The sequence below is a fragment of the Delphinus delphis genome, chromosome 10, assembly GCF_949987515.2.
Source record: "Delphinus delphis chromosome 10, mDelDel1.2, whole genome shotgun sequence".
In the NCBI taxonomy this organism is placed as follows: domain Eukaryota; kingdom Metazoa; phylum Chordata; class Mammalia; order Artiodactyla; family Delphinidae; genus Delphinus; species Delphinus delphis.
Window position 1 is genome coordinate 66,264,871 of NC_082692.2, and position 23,343 is coordinate 66,288,213.

Below are 23,343 nucleotides of genomic sequence, written 5' to 3' on the forward strand. Positions count from 1 at the left end.
ATCCAAAAACTATTTTTGCTTTTTATGTCTAACAGTGTTGTGCTTATATTTTCCTTTAAGTGTTTTAGAGTATTTGAACTTACACTTATGTCTTTAATTCATTTTGATTTCATTTTTATGTTTGGTGTTAGAGAATGTTGTAGTTGCATTCTTTTACGTGTAGCTTTCTACCACTGTCCTTGAAGAGACTGTCTTTTTCCATTTTGTATTCTAGCCTCCTTGTCGTAGTTTAGCCGTATTTTGGTGGGTTTATTTCTGGGGTTTCTGTACTGTTTCATTGATCTATATTTTTGTTTTTGTGCCGTACCATCCTGTTTTGATTACTCTAGCTTTGTAGCATAATCTGAAGTTTGGGAGTCTGATTCCTCCAGCTCCCATTTTTCTTTCTCAGGATTGCTTTGGCTATTTTGTGTCTTTTGTTTGGGATCCAGCCTCAAGCCTTTGCAATTTTCTCCTGCTATCAGGAGCAGAGTGGGTGGTATAATGCATGGTAAATAATGATTTCCCTTCTGCAAACTCAGGGTCTACATTGGTTTACTTCCTGAAGGACTCTGTCTTCCAGCTCAGGAAGAGTGTTGGGTTTTCATCTTGTTTTTGTGTAACTTCTTGGACTTCATGATTTACAGGTTTCACCATATACCTTTTCATTCCTTCTGATACACAAGTAACATGTTTCATCATAGCCTGGCCTACATGATCCTCATAGTCCCAGTGTGGCTCATGATCTTGCATTGTGTTACCACTCACTTGATAAATTTGGTGGTGCGGATTGGTAGCCAGTAGGCCATCTGTGTGTTTTTTGTCCTTTTCAGTATACACTCCATGTCGTTCAGGGTACAGCAGTGGGCCAGAATAACTATGATATCCTACCAGGTCAGGGTGAGTGTTAATCCCAGCCTGATAAATTTGTCCCTAAGCTTTTCAGGATTCTCTGAGAACCTGCCAAATCGCTCCTTACAGATTTCTAGGTCCCGCAGTGAGAAAGGGACATGCTGCACTTAGTAATTCTCCATTCTCATTAGTTTCTTCCCAGAGGTGGTAAAAGCCTGGTGGGGCAAAAGTGGGGGCTGCCTTTGAGCGTGATTGGAGCCCCACTGGGGAAAGCCCCGGGGCTCTGATTTTGTGGTTTCTGATTTGATGGGGTAAGGTGGGGGTGCGGGGCTGAAGACGGTGAAGGGGCAGAAACGGGAGACGGAAAAGGTGGCTCAGTGTGCTGATGGCTAGTGGTGGTTGAAAGAGGGGTCTGGATCTAAACCTTCTTGGAGAGACACAGAAATAGAGGCTAAACACACACGACAGGAATCCCTCAGACCAGAGTCTTGACAGAGTTTTATAATGGCCTGTGCTTATGGGACTTCCCCCATTTTGGGGACTGTTTAAAAAACAGGTCCAGTTGTAAAATGGTGTTAAAGTTAAGGGATTCATTCTGTGGCCACTTTGCCGGGTCACCCAAGGCATATTGGGGTCATTCTGTGTTGAAAGAGAAAATCAGCTTATTCTTTTTTAAACCGCCTCATTTAAATCGTACCCAGTTAAGAATGCAACCCCGAGGATAGTCTTTTAGGATTCCCTGGGTGTTTTTCATGTTTACATATAAATTTGGGGCTAAAACTGGAGCTCCCAGGGGCCAGATGGAGCTGAGGCCTTGCGTAACAACCAAGGGGGGGGTCACAGAATTTCCTCCCCAGAGTTCGTGACACAAAGAAGGAGTGCCCAGGATGAAAGGAACAGGAGTGTAGGTGTAAGAATCAAGGGAGTGGTAAAGGGAGGAGGGATAGAAAAGACAGAGAGAGATTGCCGTTTCAACCTGTCCCCAGCAGGTGTCTATTTAGGCGCCAGTCTGCGCACTTTCAGAAAGGGCCAGTGAAGGAGGGAGCACCCTGTCCACTGCCCACTGGGGTGATTAATCCTGGGAAACAACCATTTGTACGTCTCTGTGGGATTGTGATCCACAGGTGGGACTTCTATGCATGCGTACAATTTATACATCATACGTAGGACTCTAACCCTCAGGTAGGATTTGCACCCACAGGTTTTCATAGAAATCTGCCTTGGCCCTTTCCTGATGGGATTTCTCTTGGCGGCAGGAAAATAAAGGTGAGGATATTGTGATGATTGTACTTGCAAAAACTATAGGATATGAGGGTTGAACCTCTATCACTCTCAGAAATCTCCTGTCCGGGAGAGCCTGCTGGACCAAGACCTGCACTGCTTGAGGCGAGCCTCTCCCACCTCTGTTTGTCATCCATCAAGGTGAGTCGTTGTTGGCCAGAGGGAGCATGGTCTCACAAGCTGAGAGGAGTGGTGCTGTAGCTGCCCGATGTCCACTCTGTTGGAACAAGAGGACAGAGAAAGGGGAAGTAGAGAGCTATCAGGAGAGGGAAAGGGAAAACCATGAAGGAAAAAGACAAAGGGGAGGGGAAAGCGTTGCCTGAATGATGGTACTGAGACTCTCAGGGGCCAGGAAGGCAGACTTACCAAACGTGGTTATGCTGAAACAAGAGGTTCAGGCGGCAGCTTGTCACCTACGGGGAAAGTGCGTTTGTTGGTTCCAGAGGTGCCTGGATTCTCTCCCAGGGAGGGGGCAAACGGCCTCATAGGTGTCCGGTGGAGTTGCCACCACATACGTTACCGACCCAGATTCTTGGACTCTTCAGTGAACAGAAATTGATGAGGCCAGACGAGAAATTCAGGCAAGGCTTTATTGGGACTCATGCTGCAGCACACGGGAGCAAAAAGAACAGGTTGCCTTGCTTGCTCCCTGAAGCGGGGCTGGGGGGTGAGTTGGTCCTTTAAATGGGGTGAGGGTAGGGTCAGATCCATGGTTCAGGTGGTAGGGGTGGCTTAGGTGGTCTGCCCACCCTCTTGGTGGTGTCGTGGGCAGGAATCGTGAGTAGTGCACTCCTTTTGCTCCCAGCAGTTCAGAAGTGGCAGTTGGCTTTTTGGTCTTTTTGTATATTGTTCGTAATTTGCCCCATTTGCAGGTGCATAGTTATTTTTAGTCCCTTATGGTTTCTTTGTATTCTTTTGCTCAGGAGATGTTTGTCCAGGTGTAAGCACTGCACCAAAGGGTGCCAGGTCCCACCCTGTCTCACTAGTTCTTGCTGTGTGGCCTTGGACACCTCCTGGAAGTCTCAAAACCTATTTATTTTAAGGATGCTGTGGTGAGGATTAAAGGTGGTTTCCATGTGACTGAGTGGATTCTGTAGGGCCTTTGGGGATACTGACATGCATAGTACACTTAACCCTTGAACAACACCAGCTTGAGCTGTACAGGATCCACTTACATGTGATTTTTTTTAATAAATAGTACTACTGGATCCCTGGTTTGTTGAATCTGCAGATACGGAACCATGGTTACAGAGGGTGGGTGAACTGTAAAGTTGTATGTGGATTTTCCATTGCACAGAGGGTTGGGATCCCTAACCCCTATAGTTATTCAAGGGTCAACTGTATATTCTGGATGATATAATTTCTGGGCTAAATGCTATGAAAAAAATAAAATTGGGTGATGTAGAAAAGAATGTGAGCAGAAGGCCTCACCGAGGGGGTGACATTTGAGCTAAATGAAAAGGAGTCAGCCATGGGAACATCTAGTGAAGAACATTCCAGGTGGGAACAGCCAGTGCAAAGGCCCTGAGGTGGGAACAAGCTTGAGTTTGAGGAATATCAAGAAGGATACAGCAGAGTGATGGATTTCAGATGTTTAAGAAGTAGAGCCTAATGTCTTGCTTTGGCCCATTTGGGAAGGAGGGGCACAAGGGTTCAACAGCAGAGGGTGGGTCCTAAGCTGGACCACTCCCTCTCTAAGGGCAGGTGGTGCCATGCATCCTCACATGAACTTGTGTGACCTGTACTCCCTTATGGAGAGAGGAAGGAGGATCAAAACTTTGCATTGGCCTAAGTGCTTCAGACACGTGCTTATATTTTCATTCTCATGTGCACTGTGCCAGGTAGGAACCATTGTTATTCCTGCTTTACAGATGAGAAAACTGAGGTCTGAAAGGGAGCATTCCTTTACCCAAAGTTGTAAACTTAGTAATAGAAGTATCAACCTTCAACCTATGTTCCTTCACTGACCAGCATGGGTACCTGCAGGTATTGGGGGTGTCTCTGTCCCCTTTGGGGACTCTCAGAGCCCTCAGGGCACTGGGCTCCAGTTGTCCATCACTCCTAATTCGTGATGCCAGCAGATCAGTGGTGGGTGCTTGTCCCACATTTGCTAGATGAACCCGCTGTGGGTAGGAGTCTTCAGGGGGTGGAGGGGTGGAGATGCACAGGGCTCCCTTGCATGGGCTTGCCATGTGGGACATCACTGGAGGTGAGCCTGAGGAGGCTTGTCTGGATGAAGACACCAAGGCCCTGCAGACATGAGTAGCAGGGTTCCCAGGGTACCGCACTACTGGAGGTGTGCTGTTGCCTGGGCTCCATCACCAGGTAGATCGTCTAGGCTGGTCCATGTGGGTCACTCTGCTCCTTCCCATGGCTGGGAGGTGCCCCCTCTAAATATAGCCCAGTGTGCTGAGCTCACGCCTATTTTCAGCCCAGGTTGGGAGGCAGCCAGGCCTTCCCCAGGCTCTCAGAGGAGCCACTGCTGCGTCTATCTGGTCCTGGTACTAGGCACTCTCATCGACCCTCTGCCTGCCCAACACCCACCATGCCGGAGGAGGCCCAAGAAGGTAGGAAATGACTGTGAGGGAGGGTAAGGCCCCAATGCTGTGACCCTGTGGACCATGGAGAAACCTGGCCCCTTTCCTACTGACCTCACTTGAGTAGTCATCAGTCACCGTGTCCTAGGTCAAGTAAAAGGACTGGCCCCCTATGTGTGAAGGAAGGGCCTACCATGCCCCGAATGCCTCCTCACCTCATACCTGTACCCCCTGCTGAGGACACCAGGGAGGGGTTGGGGGCAGGGGAGGGTCAACTACAGGCTGTGCCCAAGTGGGTGTGGGCTGGGCAGGCTGGCCAGTTAAGCTCTTCCTTCAGGGAGGGCACTGGGACTGGGGGCAGGCAGTGGTTTTGCAAAGCATTTGGGCACATGACCCAGGGACTGGGAGTGGATAGGTTTCTTGCCTCCAGTGTGGGCCTGTGTGGCCCCAACTGGCTAAAGGTTGGGGTCTCTTGGCCTGGCCGGACTGACTTCTAGTTAAAGACTTTGGTGGCCACTTTCCTAATTGACTCACAGCATATGCAAGATGTATGGAGGCTCAGAGGCGCCAGAGCAGGGACCTGGTAAGCTTTAGGTACAGTGCTGGCCAGGATGCAGGACCAGCTGCACCAAGGCTCCAGCTTGGCCCAACTGGTCAACTGCCCCCATCACAGTTTTGACATTTTATACTGAATGGGAGGGGCCTGGCCCTGGGTGTGGGAGTGTTTGCTTCCTTTTGAGGGCTTTTTTTTTTTTTTTGAATATTTATTTATTTATTTTTGGCTGCGTTGGCTCTTCGTTGCTGTGCGTGGGCTTTCTCTAGTTGCGGCGAGTGGGGGCTACTCTTCGTTGCGGAGCACGGGCTTCTCATTGCGGTGGCTTCTCTTGTTGCGGAGCACGGGCTGTAAGCGCCCAGGCTTCAGTAGTTGTGGCTCACAGGCTTTAGAGCGCAGGCTCAGTAGTTGTGGCGCATGGGCTTAGCTGCTCCGCGGCATGTGGGATCTTCCCGGACTAGGGCTCGAACTCGTGTCCCCTGCATTGGCAAGCGGATTCTTAACCACTAAGCCACCAGGGAAGTCCCCTTTTGAGGTTTTAAGGATGGCACTTACTATGTGTTCTTCCTGGAACAGAAAGAACTCCAGATCAATTTAAAAGTGTGGGAAAAACACAGCCAAGTGCACAGAATTTAATGCGAACCCCAATCCACCACCACCCAGACATAACGACACACAGCACTGGTTTTTGTTTTACACATTTTTGAGCATGTCAAAGGTCAGTTTCAAGCAAATCATGAAGGTTAAGGTACTATTCTGAAAGTGTTAGACCCAGAGAGCCCAATCACCCTTGAGTCTACCAGGAGGTATCCCGCCAATGCCCCTGGATTTGTTATCTAGCTTCCAGCTAGGCATCTGGAGATCTTAAGGGGGCCAAGATTTTTTTTTTTTTTTTTTAATTTGCCTGCATCGGGTCTTAGTTGCGGCATGCGGGATATAGTTCCCTGACCAGGGATCGAACCCAGGCCCCCTGCATTGGAAGTGCAGAGTCTTAGCCACTGGACCACCAGGGAAGTCCCAAAGGGGCCAAGATTTTAAGGGGAGGGGTGGAAAGCACCACCAGAAGAAAATATAGTTTTTAGAAATCACAAAATAAATACTTCACTGGGTCCAAAAATAAGTAAGTAAAATCACAAGAATGGTACACAGCCCCAGTGACTAAATGGGCAGAGGCTGTGAACTAGGAAGCCACACAGATATTGGTGAGGCTCCCCAAGCAAAGACCCCCAACAAAATTGGTCAAGAAAGGCCTTTTCTCATCTCCCAACTTAGCAAGTATATATGTGCACACTTATGTACATAAATTTTTTTCTATGGAGATGCCTGTTGGTGGCGATATTGTACTCTTTTGGAGGCTGTGGACAACTACTTCAGAGGACAATGTGATGATAGGTTAAAAGAAAAAGTCCCTGCTGTTTGACCCAGTAATTCTGCTTCTGGGAATCCATCCTTAATAACTATTGGGAAATTGGGGGAAAGCCTTTATACTCAATGACGCGTGTCCTTTTCCAGGGGTTATTAATTTAGGAAGGGGATTGGAAACAACCTAAATGCCCAGGCAGCCTCGAAGAGATACCTGAGGGGAGACCTCAAAGGCAAGTGGAACAGTTTGCTAACAAAGACGGGTCTCCGCTCATGATGTTGATTGAGAACAGCAGGGTTCACAGCAGAATCACACTTAGTATGTAAAAGGAGGCAGAGCTGAGGCCAGGAGCAAAAGGCAAAAAGCTGGCTAGAATAGGGCTGCTTCTGCTGGGGACCGGGAGAAGGCCCCAGGCACAGGGTCTGCAGGGAAAACTGATAGCAGAAGCAGGAATGAACTTCATGGGCTGTGGGTTGAGTTCTCCAAGGCTGATAAATTCTCTAGAAACGAGCAAGCAGAGAGGAATGCCTGAAAGTCCCTGAGGTGCTTGGAAGGAAACAAATGTAAGTCAAGCAGCACCTTCTGCTACTGTGGGTGAAACAGGTGTACGCAGTTTTCACATTGTCTTGCTTCCAAATCACGGGTCACTCCTGAGTTGGTTTTAGGGGATCAGGAGCCAAATGCCCCTGCTACCTCTTCTGAGCCCCTGCTGCCGCTCGACGCCATCTAGAAGGGAGGGCATGACCTGCTGGCTGAATCAGCCCCACGCTGCCCCTGCAGACACCGTGGCACCGACAAGGAGCAGGGCACCACTGGCTCCTAATCATGTGCAGGAAGTTCGCCTACACCGGGTGGAGTCCATCAGCGATCTACACAGTGGAGGTGAAAGGGTGCAGGGGGGTGGGACCCATGGACTGGGAGAAGGGAGGAAAGCAGGCGCACCTGCCGCCCTCCTGATCCCCCGTTTGCCCTGCAGGTTCACTGTGGCCCTACCTGGCCGAGGAGGCGCAGCCATGGGATGAGCTGCTGGGCATCCTGCGTCCACCGATGTGCACCCAGACCGGCTGCAGCCCCGTGCACAGCCGTGGCAGCTTCCTGCTGCTGCTTGCACTGCTCGTGCTCACCTGCCTGGCGTTGGCTGTCCTGGCCGTCTACCTGAGTGGTGAGGAGGGCGCAGGAAGCCAGTGGAATGGAGAGACCGAGGCAGTGAAGGGCTGGGAGGGTCGGGTGTTGTGGGGTTGCATGTGGTCTGATAATCCCCCCGTCTTAGTGCTGCAGAGCGAATCCCTACGCGTTCTGGCACACACACTGCAAACGCAGGAGGAAATGCTGCTCAAACTCCGGCTCGCCAGCCTCAGCCAGCTGCGGAGGCTCAACTCGAGTGAGGCCCGAGCACCCAGTTGAGATGCCACTTGGACCTGGGGCCTGGGGGTATGTGCAGGGGGGAATAAAGTGGCCGCTGGTAGCTTTCCCCTCTCCCACTACTGCTCCACACTACTTCCTTAGTGAGGTTTTCGTATAAGAGCCTGATCTGACCCCGCAGCTGTCTGCCTTTCTTGCCTTCTCAAGCTAGGCCTAGCCAAGCCTTCTGGTGCCAGAGCCCCACTTGGTGTGGCCCAAGGTCAGAGGAAGCGACACCAGCCTCCTGGCTCCTCTTGGGGCCTGTCAGCACCCTCTGGTGTCCTCCAGATAGCAGGTTCAGGAGTCTAAAAATAGCTGCCTACCCTGGTCACCCAAACTCTGCTGGGCCTCCCAGTGGGGGTCCAGCCTCTGCTCTCGAAAGACAGGCTGGGCTCTGAGTAGGGGGAGGAGGGCCCCTGGGGAGAGATTATTTTGGAGAGCAAAGGTGAGATGGAGACAGGGAGGCCCAGCTGGGCCCAAGCCTGGGTTGGTGGATAGGGAGGGCAGGCAGAAACACCCAGAAGCCAGGGCCACAGAAGACTGCACATTGTTTAATTATCTCTAAAATCTTTAAAACTCAGCATATAAATCCACTCCAGGTAGCCTCACCGCCCCACGTTGTAGTGGCAGTTGTCCAGATACTATCACCTCCCCCCCCAAAAGTGGGTCATCCCAGGGGAGCAAGGCCTGAGAAAGGGACAGCCCTCTTCTGCCTGCAGCCCTGAGACAGGGCAGGAAGTGGCCACAGGGCCGGCACAGGGGCAAAGCGTGAAGGTCCCAAGTGGCCTGGCCTCCAGCCACCCGCCCCCATGTCTGTTTTTGGTTTTGTCGTTAAAAAAATAAAGCGACAATGCCTGGCAGGGACCAGGTGTTGCACTGTCTTCTGTTAAAAATACAGGCAAGGATGTGGACAGTCGTCTCCTCTTCGGCTGGTCCTGCCTCACAGGATGTCTGCCCGCTTGTCCCGCACGCGGCTGCGCGCCTTGGTCCTGGCTTTGAAGGCAGCAGCGTTGTACAGGTGCTGGGGTGGGACAAAGAGTGAGGGTCTAGTGAGCTGGGAGGAGGCAGCCCAGGGCTTCTCCTCCAGCCCCTGCAGAGCTCCAGGCCACAGGAATGGAGAGAAGACAAAGGGGCAAACCTTCTCAAAACGTGAGATTTTGCAGGCCTTCAGGGCAGTGGCATCCAGCACCAGCACAGGGCCCAGACCAAAGATGTCACGGAGTAGCTCGTTGTTCTGGGGGCAAAGAAGGCAGTGAGCTCAGGCCAGTCTGAAACAGCCAAGCGGGGTACCCCTTCCCCGTCCGCTTCCCCACCTGGAGGTGGTGGTGCATGCCGGAACCCAGAGCGTCCTTGAAGGCAGCATAGACCCGGCGCCGAGCCCAGCTGTCCACATAGAGCACCTCGAGCCCGAAGCGGACTGTCTCCTCCTCACACTCGCCGCCCTGCAGGGTAGAGGGGCTGTGACTGGGCTTGGCGGCTATGCCTAGGGGTGCACCCTCACTAGGACGCATCCCTTCTCACACGTACCTCAACAGAGTGCAGCACGGCCCGGAAGGTAGAGCGTTGGCGCCGGCGGTCAGCCTTGGCCCGATACTTGTTGCTGTCAGTGGCCAGAGTGCGCAGCGTGCTGCAGAGGGCCTCCATGTCCTTGTAAACAAAGTCCTCCTGCAGTGGGAGGCCGTAGGAGCAGAAGCCTGAGCTCTGTTGGCTTTTAACGCAGTGGGGTCACCCAAACCCTTCCCTTCTCTGCCTGACCCTCCCCTGCCTCCCTTCTTGGCCTCTGCCTGCGCTAGACACCTCTGCTAAGGGGCCCCATCAGAGCACTTGGCCTCTGAGTCTGTGTTGGGGCTACTTCCCCTCCATAATGACCTAAGGCTACCTTGTTTTCTGTGGCATCCCCTGCACCCAGCCTGAGACGGGCAGGTGGTATCAGCAGGCACCCTCCCCTGCGCCCCCCCCCCACCCCCCCGCCATCTCTCACACCTCAAGGTCCCGGGTGAGCTCAAAGAGCAATGCGATGGTCTCGCCGGCAGCCATCCGCAGGTTCACACTTTCACTGGACAAGAGCTGGGGCAGCCGGGGCAGCTGCCTGGGGAAGGGGCAGGCTGAGCCATGCGTGTGGGCTGGGGGCCTTTCACCCTTCCCCTCCCACTCCCAGTGGGCAGTCACCCCTACCTGTCCAGGATGCGGCTGATATGGGCGCTGGGGCAGATGGTGAGTAGCAAGGCCCAGGCCTGCAGGGCAGCACAGAGCAAGCCCTGAAGGCTGACAGGGACCACTGGGGCTGTGGAGCCACCCACACCACAGGACCGGCTGAAAATGCCTTCCAAGCAGGTGAGGCAGGAGACCAGGTCCTAGGGGCACAAGGAGGCAGGGGAGTGGCTCAGGGGCAGAGCTAGGGCCGATGTGCTCTACTGCCTGTGCCTGAAGGCCACTTACCTGTACATCGGTGGCAGCCACGTAGCAGCCCAGGCCAAGAGCAGAAGCGCACTGCTGGGAGGAGGGCAAAGCCAGGCCGTGGTCAGAGGGTGAGCCTGGGTTCCCAGCCACGGGGCTCACCCTTGGAGCAGGGGAGCCTAGAGGCAGGTGGAACCCGTGTCTCTGCTTAGGGATTAGGTGAAGGAAGGGTGTCACAGGGCAAGGAACACTCACGTGGAGCCGGGCAGCAGGGCTAGCTGTGCTGTCACTGAGCACAGAGACCAGCAGGGGCTGCAGGCTGTGGAATAACTCCTCACCCTTGGGTCCAGGACCCAGCTGAATGCACAGCAGGCCTAGCACAGCAGCGGCAAGGGCCTGTTCCTCGCCCTTCCCTGCAGGGATGCCTTCCAGTCAGTCAATGCAGCAAGGGCCAGTACCCAGCCAGTTCAGGCCCCCCAGGTGCGCCCCCAGGCCCAACCTTTCTTGAGGCACTTTTCCAAGGCATCAGCCAGTGTGAGGCGGCGCTCCAGCAAGAAGTCGGGGAGTAGGTGCGCTGCTAGGGCCAGACGCAGGCTCTCAAGAGCACCCTGCCGGGTCTTGGCACTGGGGGAGGAAGAAAGGGGTTTTGTGGGCCAATCCTACCTGGGTCACATTTGGCATGGGCTAAGCAGGGACACGGGAAGGGATTGGTTGGAAATCAGGGGTACCTCTTGTCTGTGAGGCAGTCCACATATTCCTTCAACTTCTCCTCAAGGTCTTCCTGCTGACCCTGCTCATCCACGGCATCCCCCCCTGCAAGGCCAGCTCGTCATCCCCGCTTCTTGCCCTAGCCCACGGAGCCCCACTGAGTCCCTGCCATATTCCCACCCACTCTCACCAAAGCTTTCCTCTGCTGCGGTGCTAAGAAGGCTGGGACATTCACTGGTGGTGCTGCGGGCCTCACTGGCTGCCTCATCCTCACTGGAACCTGAGTCAGCTTGGGTACTGCTCCGGGCACCTGGGGAGGGTGGAATGGGGCACATGGTCTGCCTTCATCGATGAGCGATGGCTGGGGTTACCTCACCCGGCCTCATGACCCCACAAGACAGAATGCTGCCCTTTCTCAAGGCTGGAGTGGGAGGCACAGAGGCTGGTGCCGGGGACTCTGAACCAGGAAGCAAGAGAAAGGGAAAGAAGTCTATCTGCTGGGGAGAGTCACATGCCAGGCCCAACCTAGGATATCCTGGCAGGCTTGGTGAGCAGATCCTCCCTGAGACTAGAGCTTGCTTTAAGAAGGAGACTTAGAGGTGGGCAGAGGCGGAAGGGGCTGCACAGGCCCTACCTAGGCCTGTGGCTCAGCCTGCAGTGGGGCATATCCAGGCGCATCCTGGGGGAGCTCAACCACCAGCCCAGATTACTCCCCAAAATGGCCAGGGCAAGGGTCAGGGAAGTCTGACAGAACCGGGGTTCAAATCCCAGCTCTACATCTTAACAGGGGTGTAACCAGGTCAGGTGCCTACTCTTCAAAGCCTCAGTTTCTCCGTTGCAAAAGAGATGAGAAGCACCTCTTCTGGGCAAGGTTAAGTGAAGACAATGACTAGACAAGTGACTAGTTACACTCTTCCGTGGGCCAACAAGCTCATCAGGTCACCCATCAGCACTGGGGGCAGAGGCCCAGCTCCTAGTGGATGTAGGTGAGTGCACCAGGCCTCAAGCATACTGTCTCCTGAGCCCCACTTGGTCCACTCCAGGCCTTCAGCCCTGGGTGGATGGACACACAGGCTCCTCCTGACCCTGGGAAGTGCAGAAAGCTGAGTGGCCCCTGACTTCATGAGCCCTTGAAAACAGGTGAACACAGGGGGCTGTGAGGGTCAGCAGAGCTGGAACACTTATGTGTAAGGGCAGCTGCTGCAGCAGGAGCCCCAGGCAGGTTCTGGTCACCAGGCTGGCCCTACTTCCAGGAACTACGTACATACTCCCTGTGCCTGCCGGACAAAGTCCATTACACACTGCTCACTCCTCTCTCACTACCCTAGCTGACCAAAGCAGCCCAGCCTTCCCTCATTTGTTTCACCATGCCATGGTCCCTCCAGATATCAGGCCCTCGCCCAGCGTGTTGCCACTAAATAGTGCTCTCCTCTTCACCTTCTCAAGACTCACCCAGAAGCCCCTCCCCTGAGGCTTCCTTGGTTCCTGTCTGGGACTGACACCACTCCGTGAACTTGTCCCCCAGCACTAGGCCTTCTGGAGTATTGCTACTTTCTTCAATGTCCCCTTGTAACCAAGCAGGACCCTATGGGGTCTTCCTGGGACAGACCCCTCCACCATATCCTCTGTTGTAGTTCATCTCTTAAGTTCCTAGATAATAGTATCAGATGCACATTTCCTGAGTTGTTTTAAAGGTGCCAAAACCACCACCAAATGGAAGAAGTTAACTACGTCATGACCATGAGCACGTAGCCCCTACACCTACTGGCGCCTAAGGATTGATAATGTTAACACCATGACACTGCCCTGTTACCTCACCATCGACCAGTCAGAGAATTGTGCACGAGCTGATCACATTTGCTGGGACCCCTCTCCCTCACCTCGCCTTTAAAAATGCTTTATAGGGACTTCCCTGGTGGCGCAGTGGTTAAGAATCCACCTGCCAATGCAGGGGACACGGGTTCGAGCCCTGGTCAGGGAAGATCCCCCATGCCGCGGAGCACCTAATCCTGTGCGACACAACTACTGAAGGCCACGCGCCCTAGAGCCCGTGCTCTGCAACAAGAGAAGCCACCACAATGAGAAGCCCCCGCTTGCCGCAACTAGAGAAAGCCAGCGCGCAGTAACGAAGACCCAATGCAGCCAAAAAGAAAAAAAAAAGTGCTTTACAGAAACCCTTCAGGGAGTTCAGGGTTTCTGAGCACCAGCCACGGCTTCTCCTTTTATTGGCGCCTTACAGTAAACATTACACTTTACTTCACCATAACCCAGTGTCACTGATAGGGACAGAGTAAAAGGACAAAGCAAGTAATTAAATAGTTAATCCCAGTAAGGGATTATAAGAAAAAAGTATGGGAGACCCCTGTAAGTTAATGATCACTCAAGAAAGCAGGTTTGCTTAACCACAAACCCATGCAACAGAAGCATGAGACATGCTCCAAAACAACACAACAATGGTGGAATGTGACCCATATCCTGCCCAGTGAGCTCCATAAATTAATGATTCCCAGGACACACTCCTCTGCATGCACTAAAAACAAAAATATAAGCAAAGGTTGACATTATACTAAAACTTGAAATGAATTATCGTATTTTATTATACATTACTGCCTTTTTGCTCATTTCCATTGCACCATGACAGTCCTGCTTTGACCATGTAATGACAAAAAAACTCCTCACATGGAGGAGGAGCTGATGATGGAAGCCTGATGTCTACTCAAGGATGAGGAAGCAGGTGGTCTTCTCCCCCTCCCCACTCTCCCTTTGATTATAAAACTGTAGCCCACTAACTTGTACCCAATTAATTTGGCTATATTTGGTAAAAATGGTTATTTTAAAGAAAAAAATTTTTTTCACGCCTACAAAAAGTTATGTTTTAATAAATATTAAATTTTAGTTTTGCTAATTGAGGTCAGTATCTACTGTCTAAAACTCACTTTTCAAGACAGGATTAAGATGGCAGAGGAGTAGGACGGGGAGCTCACCCTCTCCTACAAAGACATTAAAAATACACCTACAAGTGGAATGATTCACACACACCTACTGAATGCCGGAGGAACACCTCAGACTTCCAAAAGGGCAAGAAAACCACGTAACCGGGAAGGACAAAAGGAAAAAGAAAGGGAATTCCCTGACGGTCCAGTGGTTAGGACTCCACGTTTCCTCTGCGGGGGGGGGGGGTCACAGATTCCATCCTTGGTCAAAGAACTAAGATTCCGAAGCAGTGAGACTCGGCTTAAAAAAAAAAAAAAAAAAAAGGGGTGGGGAAGGAATCTAGACACTAGGAACCTAGTGCCCCAGGGAAGGAGCAGTGAAGGTAAACATATTCCAGCACCCTGGGAAGCCTGATCACTGACAGGGACCTTAGCCTAGACAAAGGGGAAGGTCCAGATCCTAAGAAGACAGTGCAGCAACGTGTGTGCAATGGCAAAAGGAGAGTAATCTGCACGTAAGGTAGGCACCTCCACCCTGTGCAGCACCCTGTGCACCAGAGCCTGAGACGCTCCTCTGTTGGTGGGGGCAGGGTGCTGAATATCAGGCTCCAGAAGTCAGACCAGGGTTGGCTGTGTGGAGACACTTGAAGAGGCTGGACTGTGGCAAATGAGGGTGTACTCCTAAGAAGCCTAGGTCCGGACTTCCCTGGTGGCGCAGTGGTTAAGAATCCTCCTGCCAATGCAGGGGACACAGGTTTGAGCCCTGGTCCAGGAAGATCCCACATGCCACAGAGCAACTAAGCCCATGCGCCACAACTACTGAGCCCGCGTGCCACTGAAGCCCACACACTTAGAGCCTGTGCTCTGCAACAAGAGAAGCCACCGCAATGAAAAGCCTGCGCACCACAACAAAGAGTAGCTCCCGCTCGCTGCAACTAGAGAAAGCCTGCACATAGCAACGAAGACCCAACGTAGCCAAAAACAAACAAACAAACAAAAAAACGCAGCAGCAGCCTAGGTCCACCAGAGAGGGAAGGCACAATTACTTGGGGGGCCGGGGGGGATATGGGAAGAGGGGTGGGAAAAATTAGGGGGCTGGGATTAACATTTACACATTAATATATATAAAATGGATAATCAACAAGGACCTGCTGTAGAGCACAGGGAACTCTACTCAGACCCTGTATCTGATAAAAGGAACTTTCCTGGTGGTCCAGAAGTTAAGACTCCACGCTCCCAACACAGGAGGGCCGGGGTTCGATCCCTAGTCAGGGAACTAGATCCTGCATGCCACAACTAAGACCCGGTGCAGCCAAATAAATAAATATTAAAAAAAAATCTGAAAAAGAGCAGATATATGTAAATGTGCAACAGAATGACATTGCTGTACACCTAAAACAAACACAATATGGTAAATCAACTATATGCCAAAATAAAAGAAAAATTCAATTAAGAAAGAAAGAAAGAAAAGGAAAGAAAAAGAAAAGGAAAGAAGGAAGAAAGAAAGAGAGAAAGAAATCCCTACTCTATTCCCCTCAGGCCTCAGGGACCTAGGCTGGAGTCACATCCATGGAGCTTAAGCAGGTTCGGTCCAAAGGCAGGACCGCTGTGGGCCTGAGCGAGCTGGGGAGGATGTGCCAGGAGATGAGCCCTCTTGGACCTGGAGTGCCTGGTCCCTTCTGGATGAGACAAAATCTCCAGATCAAGGCGGGCCCTCCTACAGCTAAACCAAATATAGTGCACCCAAAGGATGGTGGACCCTCTGGGCTAGAAGAGCTTTGAAAAGTCACCTGGGGGCTTCCCTGGTGGCGCAGTGGTTGAGAATCTGCCTGCTAGTGCAGGGGACACGGGTTCGATCCCTGATCTGGGAAGATCCCACATGCCGCGGAGCAACTAAGCCCGTGCGCCACAACTACTGAAGCCCATGCGCCTAGAGCCTGTGCTCTACCACGAGAGAAGCCACCACAATGAGAAGCCCACGCACTGCAACGAAGAACAGCCCCCGCTCACCACAACTAGAGAAAGCCTGCGCACAGCAACGAAGACCCAACACAGCCAAAAACAAACAAATAAAATTAAAATTTTTTTTTAAATAGAAAAGAAAAGAAGTCACCTGGGCTGCACATCTCCTGGTGGTGGAGTTCCCACCTCCATCCTCCTTCCATAGAGTCCCCCACCAAAGTACGCTCAATACCCTCAGCATCGTGGTTTTACAGGGGTTGCGATTTGTCTGGAGGGTGAAGGGTAAGAGGGAAGAAGTAACGAGACACAAACCCTTGGGTGTTTCTTCTGGCACATTCTACTCTCAGTTACAACCCAGGAACAGGACTGTCTTTAACTAAGGCCCTGGTTGCCCTAAGACCCAAAGTTGGGCATGCATAACCCTGCCACCATGTGGCAGTTAAGAGTAACAACAGGGCTTCCCTGGTGGCGCAGCGGCTAAGAGTCCGCCTGCCAATGCAGGGCACACGGGTTCGTGCCCCGGTCTGGGAAGATCCCACATGCTGCAGAGCGGCTGGGCCCGTGAGCCATGGCCGCTCTGCAACGGGAGGGGCCACAACAGTGAGGCCCGCATACCGCTTAAAAAAAAAAAAAAAAGAGTAACAACAACTCTAAAACCAGTGCTTCTGGATACTTAATATTCACAAGGCCTGTGGGGCTGTAAATAAATGATACCTGCCCTAGAGAAATGTCTGGGAGTAGGTAATCAAAACAGAATTCAAAACAGGGCTGACTTTCAAAACCCGATTTAAAGAGGTACATTTTACTCTCACTGTTTCAGAAAAAAAAAAAAAAAAAAGCACACAAAAACATACTCAGCATCGCTAATTATTAGAGAAATGCAAATCAAAACTACAAGGAGGTATCACCTCACACCAGTCAGAATGGCCATCCTCAAAAAGTCTACAAACAGTAAATGCTGGACAGGGCGTGAAGAAAAAGGAACCCTCCTACACTGTTGGGGGGAATGTAAAAGGGCACAGCCAGTATGGAGAGCAGCAGCGAAGTTCCTCAAAAAACGAAAAATGAGCAATCATATGATCCGGCAATCCCACTTCTGGGCGAATACCCAGAAAAACACCATAGTTCCAAATGGCTCATGCACCCCTACGTGCACTGCAACAGTATATACAATAACCAAGACAAGGAAGCAACCAAAATGTCCATCGATAAATGAATGGATAAAGAAGATGTGGTACATATATACAATGTAATATTGGCCACAAAAAAGGACAAAATAATGCTATTTGCAGCAACAAGAAGGACCTAGAGATGATCACAAACATCTTATGATATCACTTATGTGTGAAATCTAAAAATTGATACAAATGAACTAATTTACAAAACAGACTCATAGATTTAGAAAAGAAACTTATGGGTAATTCCCCATGAGTCCAGTGGTTAGGGCTCTGAGCTTTTTTTTTTTTTGCAGTACGCGGGCCTCTCACTATTGTGGCCTCTCCCGTTGCAGAGCACAGGCTCTGGACGCGCAGGCTCAGCGGCCGTTGCTCACGGGCCTAGCCGCTCCGCGGCATGTGGGATCTTCCCGGACTGGGGCACGAACCCGTGTCCCCTGCATCGGCAGGCGGACGCTTAACCACTGCGCCACCAGGGAAGCCCAGGGCTCTGAGCTTTTACTGTCAAGGTCCGGGTTCTATCGGTGGTCACGGAACTAAGATCCCAGAAGCTGCGCGGCATGGCCAAAAAAAACAAGAAAAGAAACGGAAAGAAACTCATGGTTACCAAAGGCGATAGAGGGCAAGGAGGGATAAATTTGTAGGTTGGGATTAACATGTACACAAGAATGTATATAAAACAGACAATCGACAAGGACCTACTGTAGAGCACAGGGAACTCTACTCAACACTCTCTCATAACCTTTATAACAAAAGAATTCAAAAAAGAATATATATATATAACATTCTCTTTTTTGTACATGTGAAACTGACAAACACTGTAAACTATACTCCAATAAAAATTTAAAGAAAAAAAATAACAGGAAAAAAATTGTAAAAAACATAAACATGTGGAGGTTAAACAATATTTTACTAAACAACCAGTGGATCACTGAAGAAATCAAAGAGGAATTCAAAAAATACCTAGAGATTTGTAACGACAATGCTATGAGATTGGAAATCAATTACAAGAAAAAAACTGTAAAAAACACAAATACATGCAGGCTAAGCAGTGCGCTACTAAATAACCAAGAGATCACTGAAGAAATCAAAGAAGAATAAAAAAAATACATAGAAACAAATGACAATGAAAACAGGACGACCCAAAACCTATGGGACACATTGAAAGCAGTTCTAAGAGGGAAGTTTACAGCAATTCAATCTCACCTCAAGAAATAAGAAAAATCTCAGATAAACAATCTAACCCTACACTTAAAACACCTAGAGAAAGAAGAACAAAGAAAACCCAAAGTCAGTAGAAGGAAAGAAATAAAAGATCAGGGCAGGGGATTAGGGAAGATGGCAGAAGAGTAAGTCGCGGAGATCAACTTCCTCCCCACAGATACACCAGAAATACATCTACACGTGGAACGACTCCTACATAACACCTACTGAACACTGGCAGAAGACCTCAGACCTCCCAAAAGGCAAGAAAGTCCCCCGTACCTGGGTAGGGCAAAAGAAAAAAGAATAAACAGAGACAAAAGGATAGGGACGGGACCTGCACCAGTGGGAGAGAGTCGTGAAGGAGGAAAGGTTTCCACACACTAGAAGCCCCTTCGCGGGCGGAGACTGCGGGTGGCGGAGGGGGGAAGCTTCGGAGCCACGGAGGAGAGCACAGCAACAGGGGTGCAGAGGGAAAAGCAGAGAGATTCCCGCACAGAGGATCGCTGCTAACCAGCACTCACCAGCCCAAGAGACTGGTCTGCTCACCCGCTGGGGCGGGCTCGGCTGGGAGCTGAGGCTCGGGCTTCGGTCCGGAGTACAGGGAGAGGACTGGGGTTGGCGGTACGAACACAGCCTGCAGGAGGTTAGTGCACCACGGCTAGACGGGAGGGAGTACGGGGAAAAGTCTAGACCTGCCGAAGAGGCAAGAGACTTATTCATCCCTCTTCGTTTCCTGTTGCGCGAGGAGAGGGGATTAAGAGCGCTGCTTAAAGGAATTCCAGAGACGGGCGCGAGCCGCGGCTAAAAGCGCGTCCCCCAGAGACAGGCATGAGACGCTAAGGCTGCTGCTGCCGCCACCAAGAAGCCTGTGTGCGAGCACAGGCTACTATCCACATCCCGCTTCCGGGAAGCCTGTGCAGCCCGCCACTGCCAGGGTCCCGGGATCCAGGGACAACTTCCCCGGGAGAATGTACGGCACGCCTCAGGCGGGTGCAAAGTCATGCCGGCCTCTGACACCGCAGGCTCGCCCCGCGCTCCGTACCCCTCCCTCCCCGCCGCCTGAGTGAGCCAGAGCCCCCGAAGCAGCTGCTCCTTTAACCCCGTCCTGTCTGAGCGAAGAACAGACGCCCTCCGGCGACACACAGAGGCGGGGGCCAAATCCAAAGCTGAGCTCCTGGGAGCTGTGAGAACAAAGAAGAGAAAGGGAAATCTCTCCCAGAAGCCCCAGAAGCAGGGGATTAAAGCTCCACAATCAACTTGATGTACCCTGCAGCTGTGGAATACGTGAATAGACAACAAATCATCCCAAATTGAGGAGGTGGACTCTGAGAGCAAGGTTTATGATTTTTTCTCCTTTTTCTCTTTCTGTGAGTGTGTATGTGTATGCTTCTGTATGAGATTTTGTCTGTACAGCTTTGCTTCCACCATTTGCCCTGGGGTTCTATCCGTCCTTTTTTTAAATAATTTTTTCTCAATAATTATTTTTTATTTTAATAACTTTATTTTATTTTACTTTATCTTCTTTCTTTCCTTCCTTCCTTCCCTCCTTTAGGCAACAAATCATTCCAAATTGAGGAGGTGGACTTTGAGAGCACGATTTATGATTTTTTCCCCTTTTAGTCTTTTTGTGAGTGTGTATGTATATGCTTCTGTGTGAGATTTTGTCTGTATAGCTTTGCTACCACCATTTGTCCTACGGTTCTATCCGTCCGTTTTTTGTTCGTTTTAATTTTTTTCTTAATAATTATTTTTTATTTTAATAACTTTATTATATTTTATCTTACTTTATTTTACTTTATCTTTTTTTCTTCCTTCCCTCCTTCCTTCCTCCCTCCCTCCCCTTTCCTTCCTTCCTTCTTTCTTTCTTTCTTTCCTTCTTTCTTTCTTTCTTTTTTTCTTTCTTTCTTTCTACTAATTCCTTCTTTCTACTTTTTCTCCCTTTTATTCTGAGCCATGTGGATGAAAGGCTCTTGGTGCTGCAGCCAGGAGTCAGTGCTGTGCCTCTGAGGTGGGAGAGCCAACTTCAGGACACTGGTGCACAAGAGACCTCCCAGCTCCACATAATATCAAACGGCGAAAATCTCCCAGAGATCTCCATCTCAACACCAGCACCCAGCTTCACTCAACGACCAGCAAGCTACAGTGCTGGAAACCCTATGCCAAATAACTAGCAAGACAGGAACACAACCCCACCCATTAGCAGAAAGGCTACATAAAATAATAATAAGTCCACAGACACCCCAAAACACACCACCAGATGTGGACCTGCCCACCAGAAAGACAAGATCCAGCCTCATCCACCAGAACACAGGCACTAGTCCCCTCCACCAGGAAGCCTACACAACCCACTGAACCAACCTTAGCCACTGGGGACAGACACCAAGAACAGCGGGAACGACGAACCTGCAGCCTGCAAAGAGGAGACCCAGAACACAGTAAGATAAGCAAAATGAGAAGACAGAAAAACACACAGCAGATGAAGGAGCAAGATAAAAACCCACCAGACCTAACAAATGAAGAGGAAATAGGCAGTCTACCTGAAAAAGAATTCAGAATAATGATAGTAAAGATGATCCAAAATCTTGGAAATAGAAGAGACAAAATGCAAGAAACATTTAACAAGGACCTAGAAGAACTAAAGATGAAACAAACAACGACGAACAACACAATAAATGAAATTAAAAACACTCTAGATGGGATCAATAGCAGAATAACTGAGGCAGAAGAACGGATAAGTGACCTGGAAGATAAAATAGTGGAAATAACCACTGCAGAGCAGAATAAAGAAAAAAGAATGAAAAGAACTGAGGACAGTCTCAGAGACCTCTGGGACAACATTAAACGTACCAACATTCGAATTATAGGGGTTCCGGAAGAAGAAGAGAAAAAGAAAGGGACTGAGAAAATATTTGAAGAGATTATAGTTGAAAACTTCCCTAATATGGGAAAGGAAATAGTTAATCAGTCCAGGAAGCACAGAGAGTCCCATACAGGATAAATCCAAGGAGAAATACACCAAGACACATATTAATCAAACTGTCAAAAATTAAATACAAAGAAAACATATTAAAAGCAGCAAGGGAAAAACAACAAATAACACACAAGGGAATCCCCATGAGGTTAACAGCTGATCTTTCAACAGAAACTCTGCAAGCCAGAAGGGCCTGGCACGACATATTTAAAGTGATGAAGGAGAAAAACCTGCAACCAAGATTACTCTACCCAGCAAGGATCTCATTCAGATTTGATGGAGAAATTAAAACCTTTACAGACAAGCAAAAGCTGAGAGAGTTCAGCACCACCAAACCAGCTTTACAACAAATGCTAAAGGAACTTCTCTAGGCAAGAAATACAAGAGAAGGTAAAGACCTACAATAACGAACCCAAAACAATTAAGAAAATGGGAATAGGAACATACATATCGATAATTACCTTAAATGTAAATGGACTAAATGCTCCCACCAAAAGACACAGAGTGGCTGAATGGATACAAAAACAAGACCCATATGTATGCTGTCTACAAGAGACCCATTTCAGACCTAGAGACACATACAGACTGAAAGTGAGGGGATGGAAAAAGATACTCCATACAAATGGAAACCAAAAGAAAGCTGGAGTAGCAATTCTTGTATCAGACAAAACAGACTTTAAAATAAAGACTATTAGAAGAGACAAAGAAGGACACTACATAATGATCAAGGGATCGATCCAAGAAGAAGATATAACAATTGTAAATATTTATGCACCCAACATAGGAGCACCTCAATACATAAGGCAAATACTAACAGCCATAAAAGGGGAAATCGACAGTAACACATTCATAGTAGGGGACTTTAACACCCCACTTTCACCAATGGACAGAGCAACCAAAATGAAAATAAATAAGGAAACACAAGCTTTAAATGATACATTAAAAGAGATGGACTTAATTGATATTTATAGGACATTCCATCCAAAAATGACAGAATACACATTTTTCTCAAGTGCTCATGGAACATTCTCCAGGACAGATCGTATCTTGGGTCACAAGTCAAGCCTTGGTAAATTTAAGAAAATTGAAATTGTTTCAAGTATCTTTTCCGACCACAATGCTATGAGACTAGATGTCAATTACAGGAAAAGATCTGTAAAAAATACAAACACGTGGAGGCTAAACAATACACTACTTAATAACTAAGTGATCACTGAAGAAGTCAAACAGGAAATAAAGAAATACCTAGAAACAAATGACAATGGAGACACGACGACCCAAAACCTATGGGATGCAGCAAAAGCAGTTCTAAGAGGGAAGTTTATAGCAATACAATCCTACCTTAAGAAGCAGGAAACATCTCGAATAAACAACCTAACCTTGCACCTAAAGCAATTAGAGAAAGAAGAACAAAAAAAACCCCAAAGTTAGCAGAAGGAAAGAAAACATAAAAATCAGATCAGAAATAAATGAAAAAGAAATGAAGGAAACGATAGCAAAGATCAATAAAACTAAAAGCTGGTTCTTTGAGAAGATAAACAAAATTGATAAACCACTAGCCAGACTCATCAAGAAAAAAAGGTAGAAGACTCAAATCAATAGAATTAGAAATGAAAAAGGAGAAGTAACAACTGACACTGCAGAAATGCAAAAGATCATGAGCATTACTACAAGCAACTCTATGTCAATGAAATGGACAACCTGGAAGAAATGGACAAATTCTTAGAAATGCACAACCTGCCAAGACTGAATCAGGAAGAAATAGAAAATATGAACAGACCAATCACAAGCACTGAAATTGAAACTGTGATTAAAAACCTTCCAAAAAACAAAAGCCCAGGACCAGATGGCTTCACAGGCGAATTCTATCAAATATTCAGAGAAAAGATAACACCTATCTTCTCAAACTCTTCCAAAATATAGCAGAGGGAGGAAGACTCCCAAACTCATTCTACGAGGCCACCATCATCTTGATACCAAAACCAGACAAGGATGTCACAAAGAAAGAAAACTACAGGCCAATAT

General features: G+C 49.3%; 2 protein-coding genes and 1 non-coding gene across 12 annotated transcripts in view; 1 reads left to right on the top strand and 2 right to left on the bottom strand.

The window, feature by feature from the left end:
• The first annotated feature begins 4,469 nt into the window (after positions 1-4,469).
• Positions 4,470-8,113, top strand: LSMEM2 (leucine rich single-pass membrane protein 2). 5 transcript variants are annotated; one of them, XM_060022557.1, is made up of 4 exons: positions 4,470-4,679; positions 7,346-7,447; positions 7,542-7,727; positions 7,836-8,113. In XM_060022557.1, exons 1-4 carry the CDS (start codon positions 4,658-4,660, stop codon positions 7,967-7,969), a joined length of 444 nt encoding a protein of 147 aa, XP_059878540.1. In that variant the 5' UTR covers positions 4,470-4,657; the 3' UTR covers positions 7,970-8,113. The 5 variants fall into 5 exon arrangements, with proteins under 5 accessions (XP_059878540.1, XP_059878538.1, XP_059878536.1 ...); XM_060022555.1 differs by having other exon boundaries at positions 4,620-4,679; positions 7,221-7,447; XM_060022553.1 differs by lacking the exon at positions 4,470-4,679 and adding an exon at positions 5,094-5,232 and having other exon boundaries at positions 7,231-7,447.
• TRNAG-UCC (transfer RNA glycine (anticodon UCC)) lies at positions 6,143-6,215 on the bottom strand. The gene has a single exon. It is a non-coding gene; the product is annotated as a tRNA-Gly (tRNA).
• A 94-nt stretch (positions 8,114-8,207) lies between the features above and the next one.
• IFRD2 (interferon related developmental regulator 2) overlaps positions 8,208-23,343 on the bottom strand; it is a 31,455-nt gene continuing 16,319 nt past the window's right edge. Inside the window, exons 2-12 of one of the 6 annotated variants that reach the window (XM_060022551.1) lie at positions 11,262-11,381; positions 11,092-11,176; positions 10,863-10,987; positions 10,619-10,776; positions 10,406-10,459; positions 10,142-10,200; positions 9,950-10,055; positions 9,494-9,631; positions 9,280-9,408; positions 9,105-9,200; positions 8,213-8,987 (exon numbers count right to left, since the gene is read on the bottom strand). In XM_060022551.1, the coding sequence (XP_059878534.1) occupies positions 8,907-8,987; positions 9,105-9,200; positions 9,280-9,408; positions 9,494-9,631; positions 9,950-10,055; positions 10,142-10,200; positions 10,406-10,459; positions 10,619-10,776; positions 10,863-10,987; positions 11,092-11,176; positions 11,262-11,381 (1,151 nt within the window). In that variant the 3' untranslated portion in view covers positions 8,213-8,906. Of the gene's footprint in view, positions 8,988-9,104; positions 9,201-9,279; positions 9,409-9,493; positions 9,632-9,949; positions 10,056-10,141; positions 10,321-10,405; positions 10,777-10,862; positions 10,988-11,091; positions 11,177-11,261; positions 11,382-23,343 lie in introns of all 6 variants that reach the window. The other 5 variants (XM_060022552.1, XM_060022547.1, XM_060022548.1 and 2 more) reach the window with 5 other exon arrangements.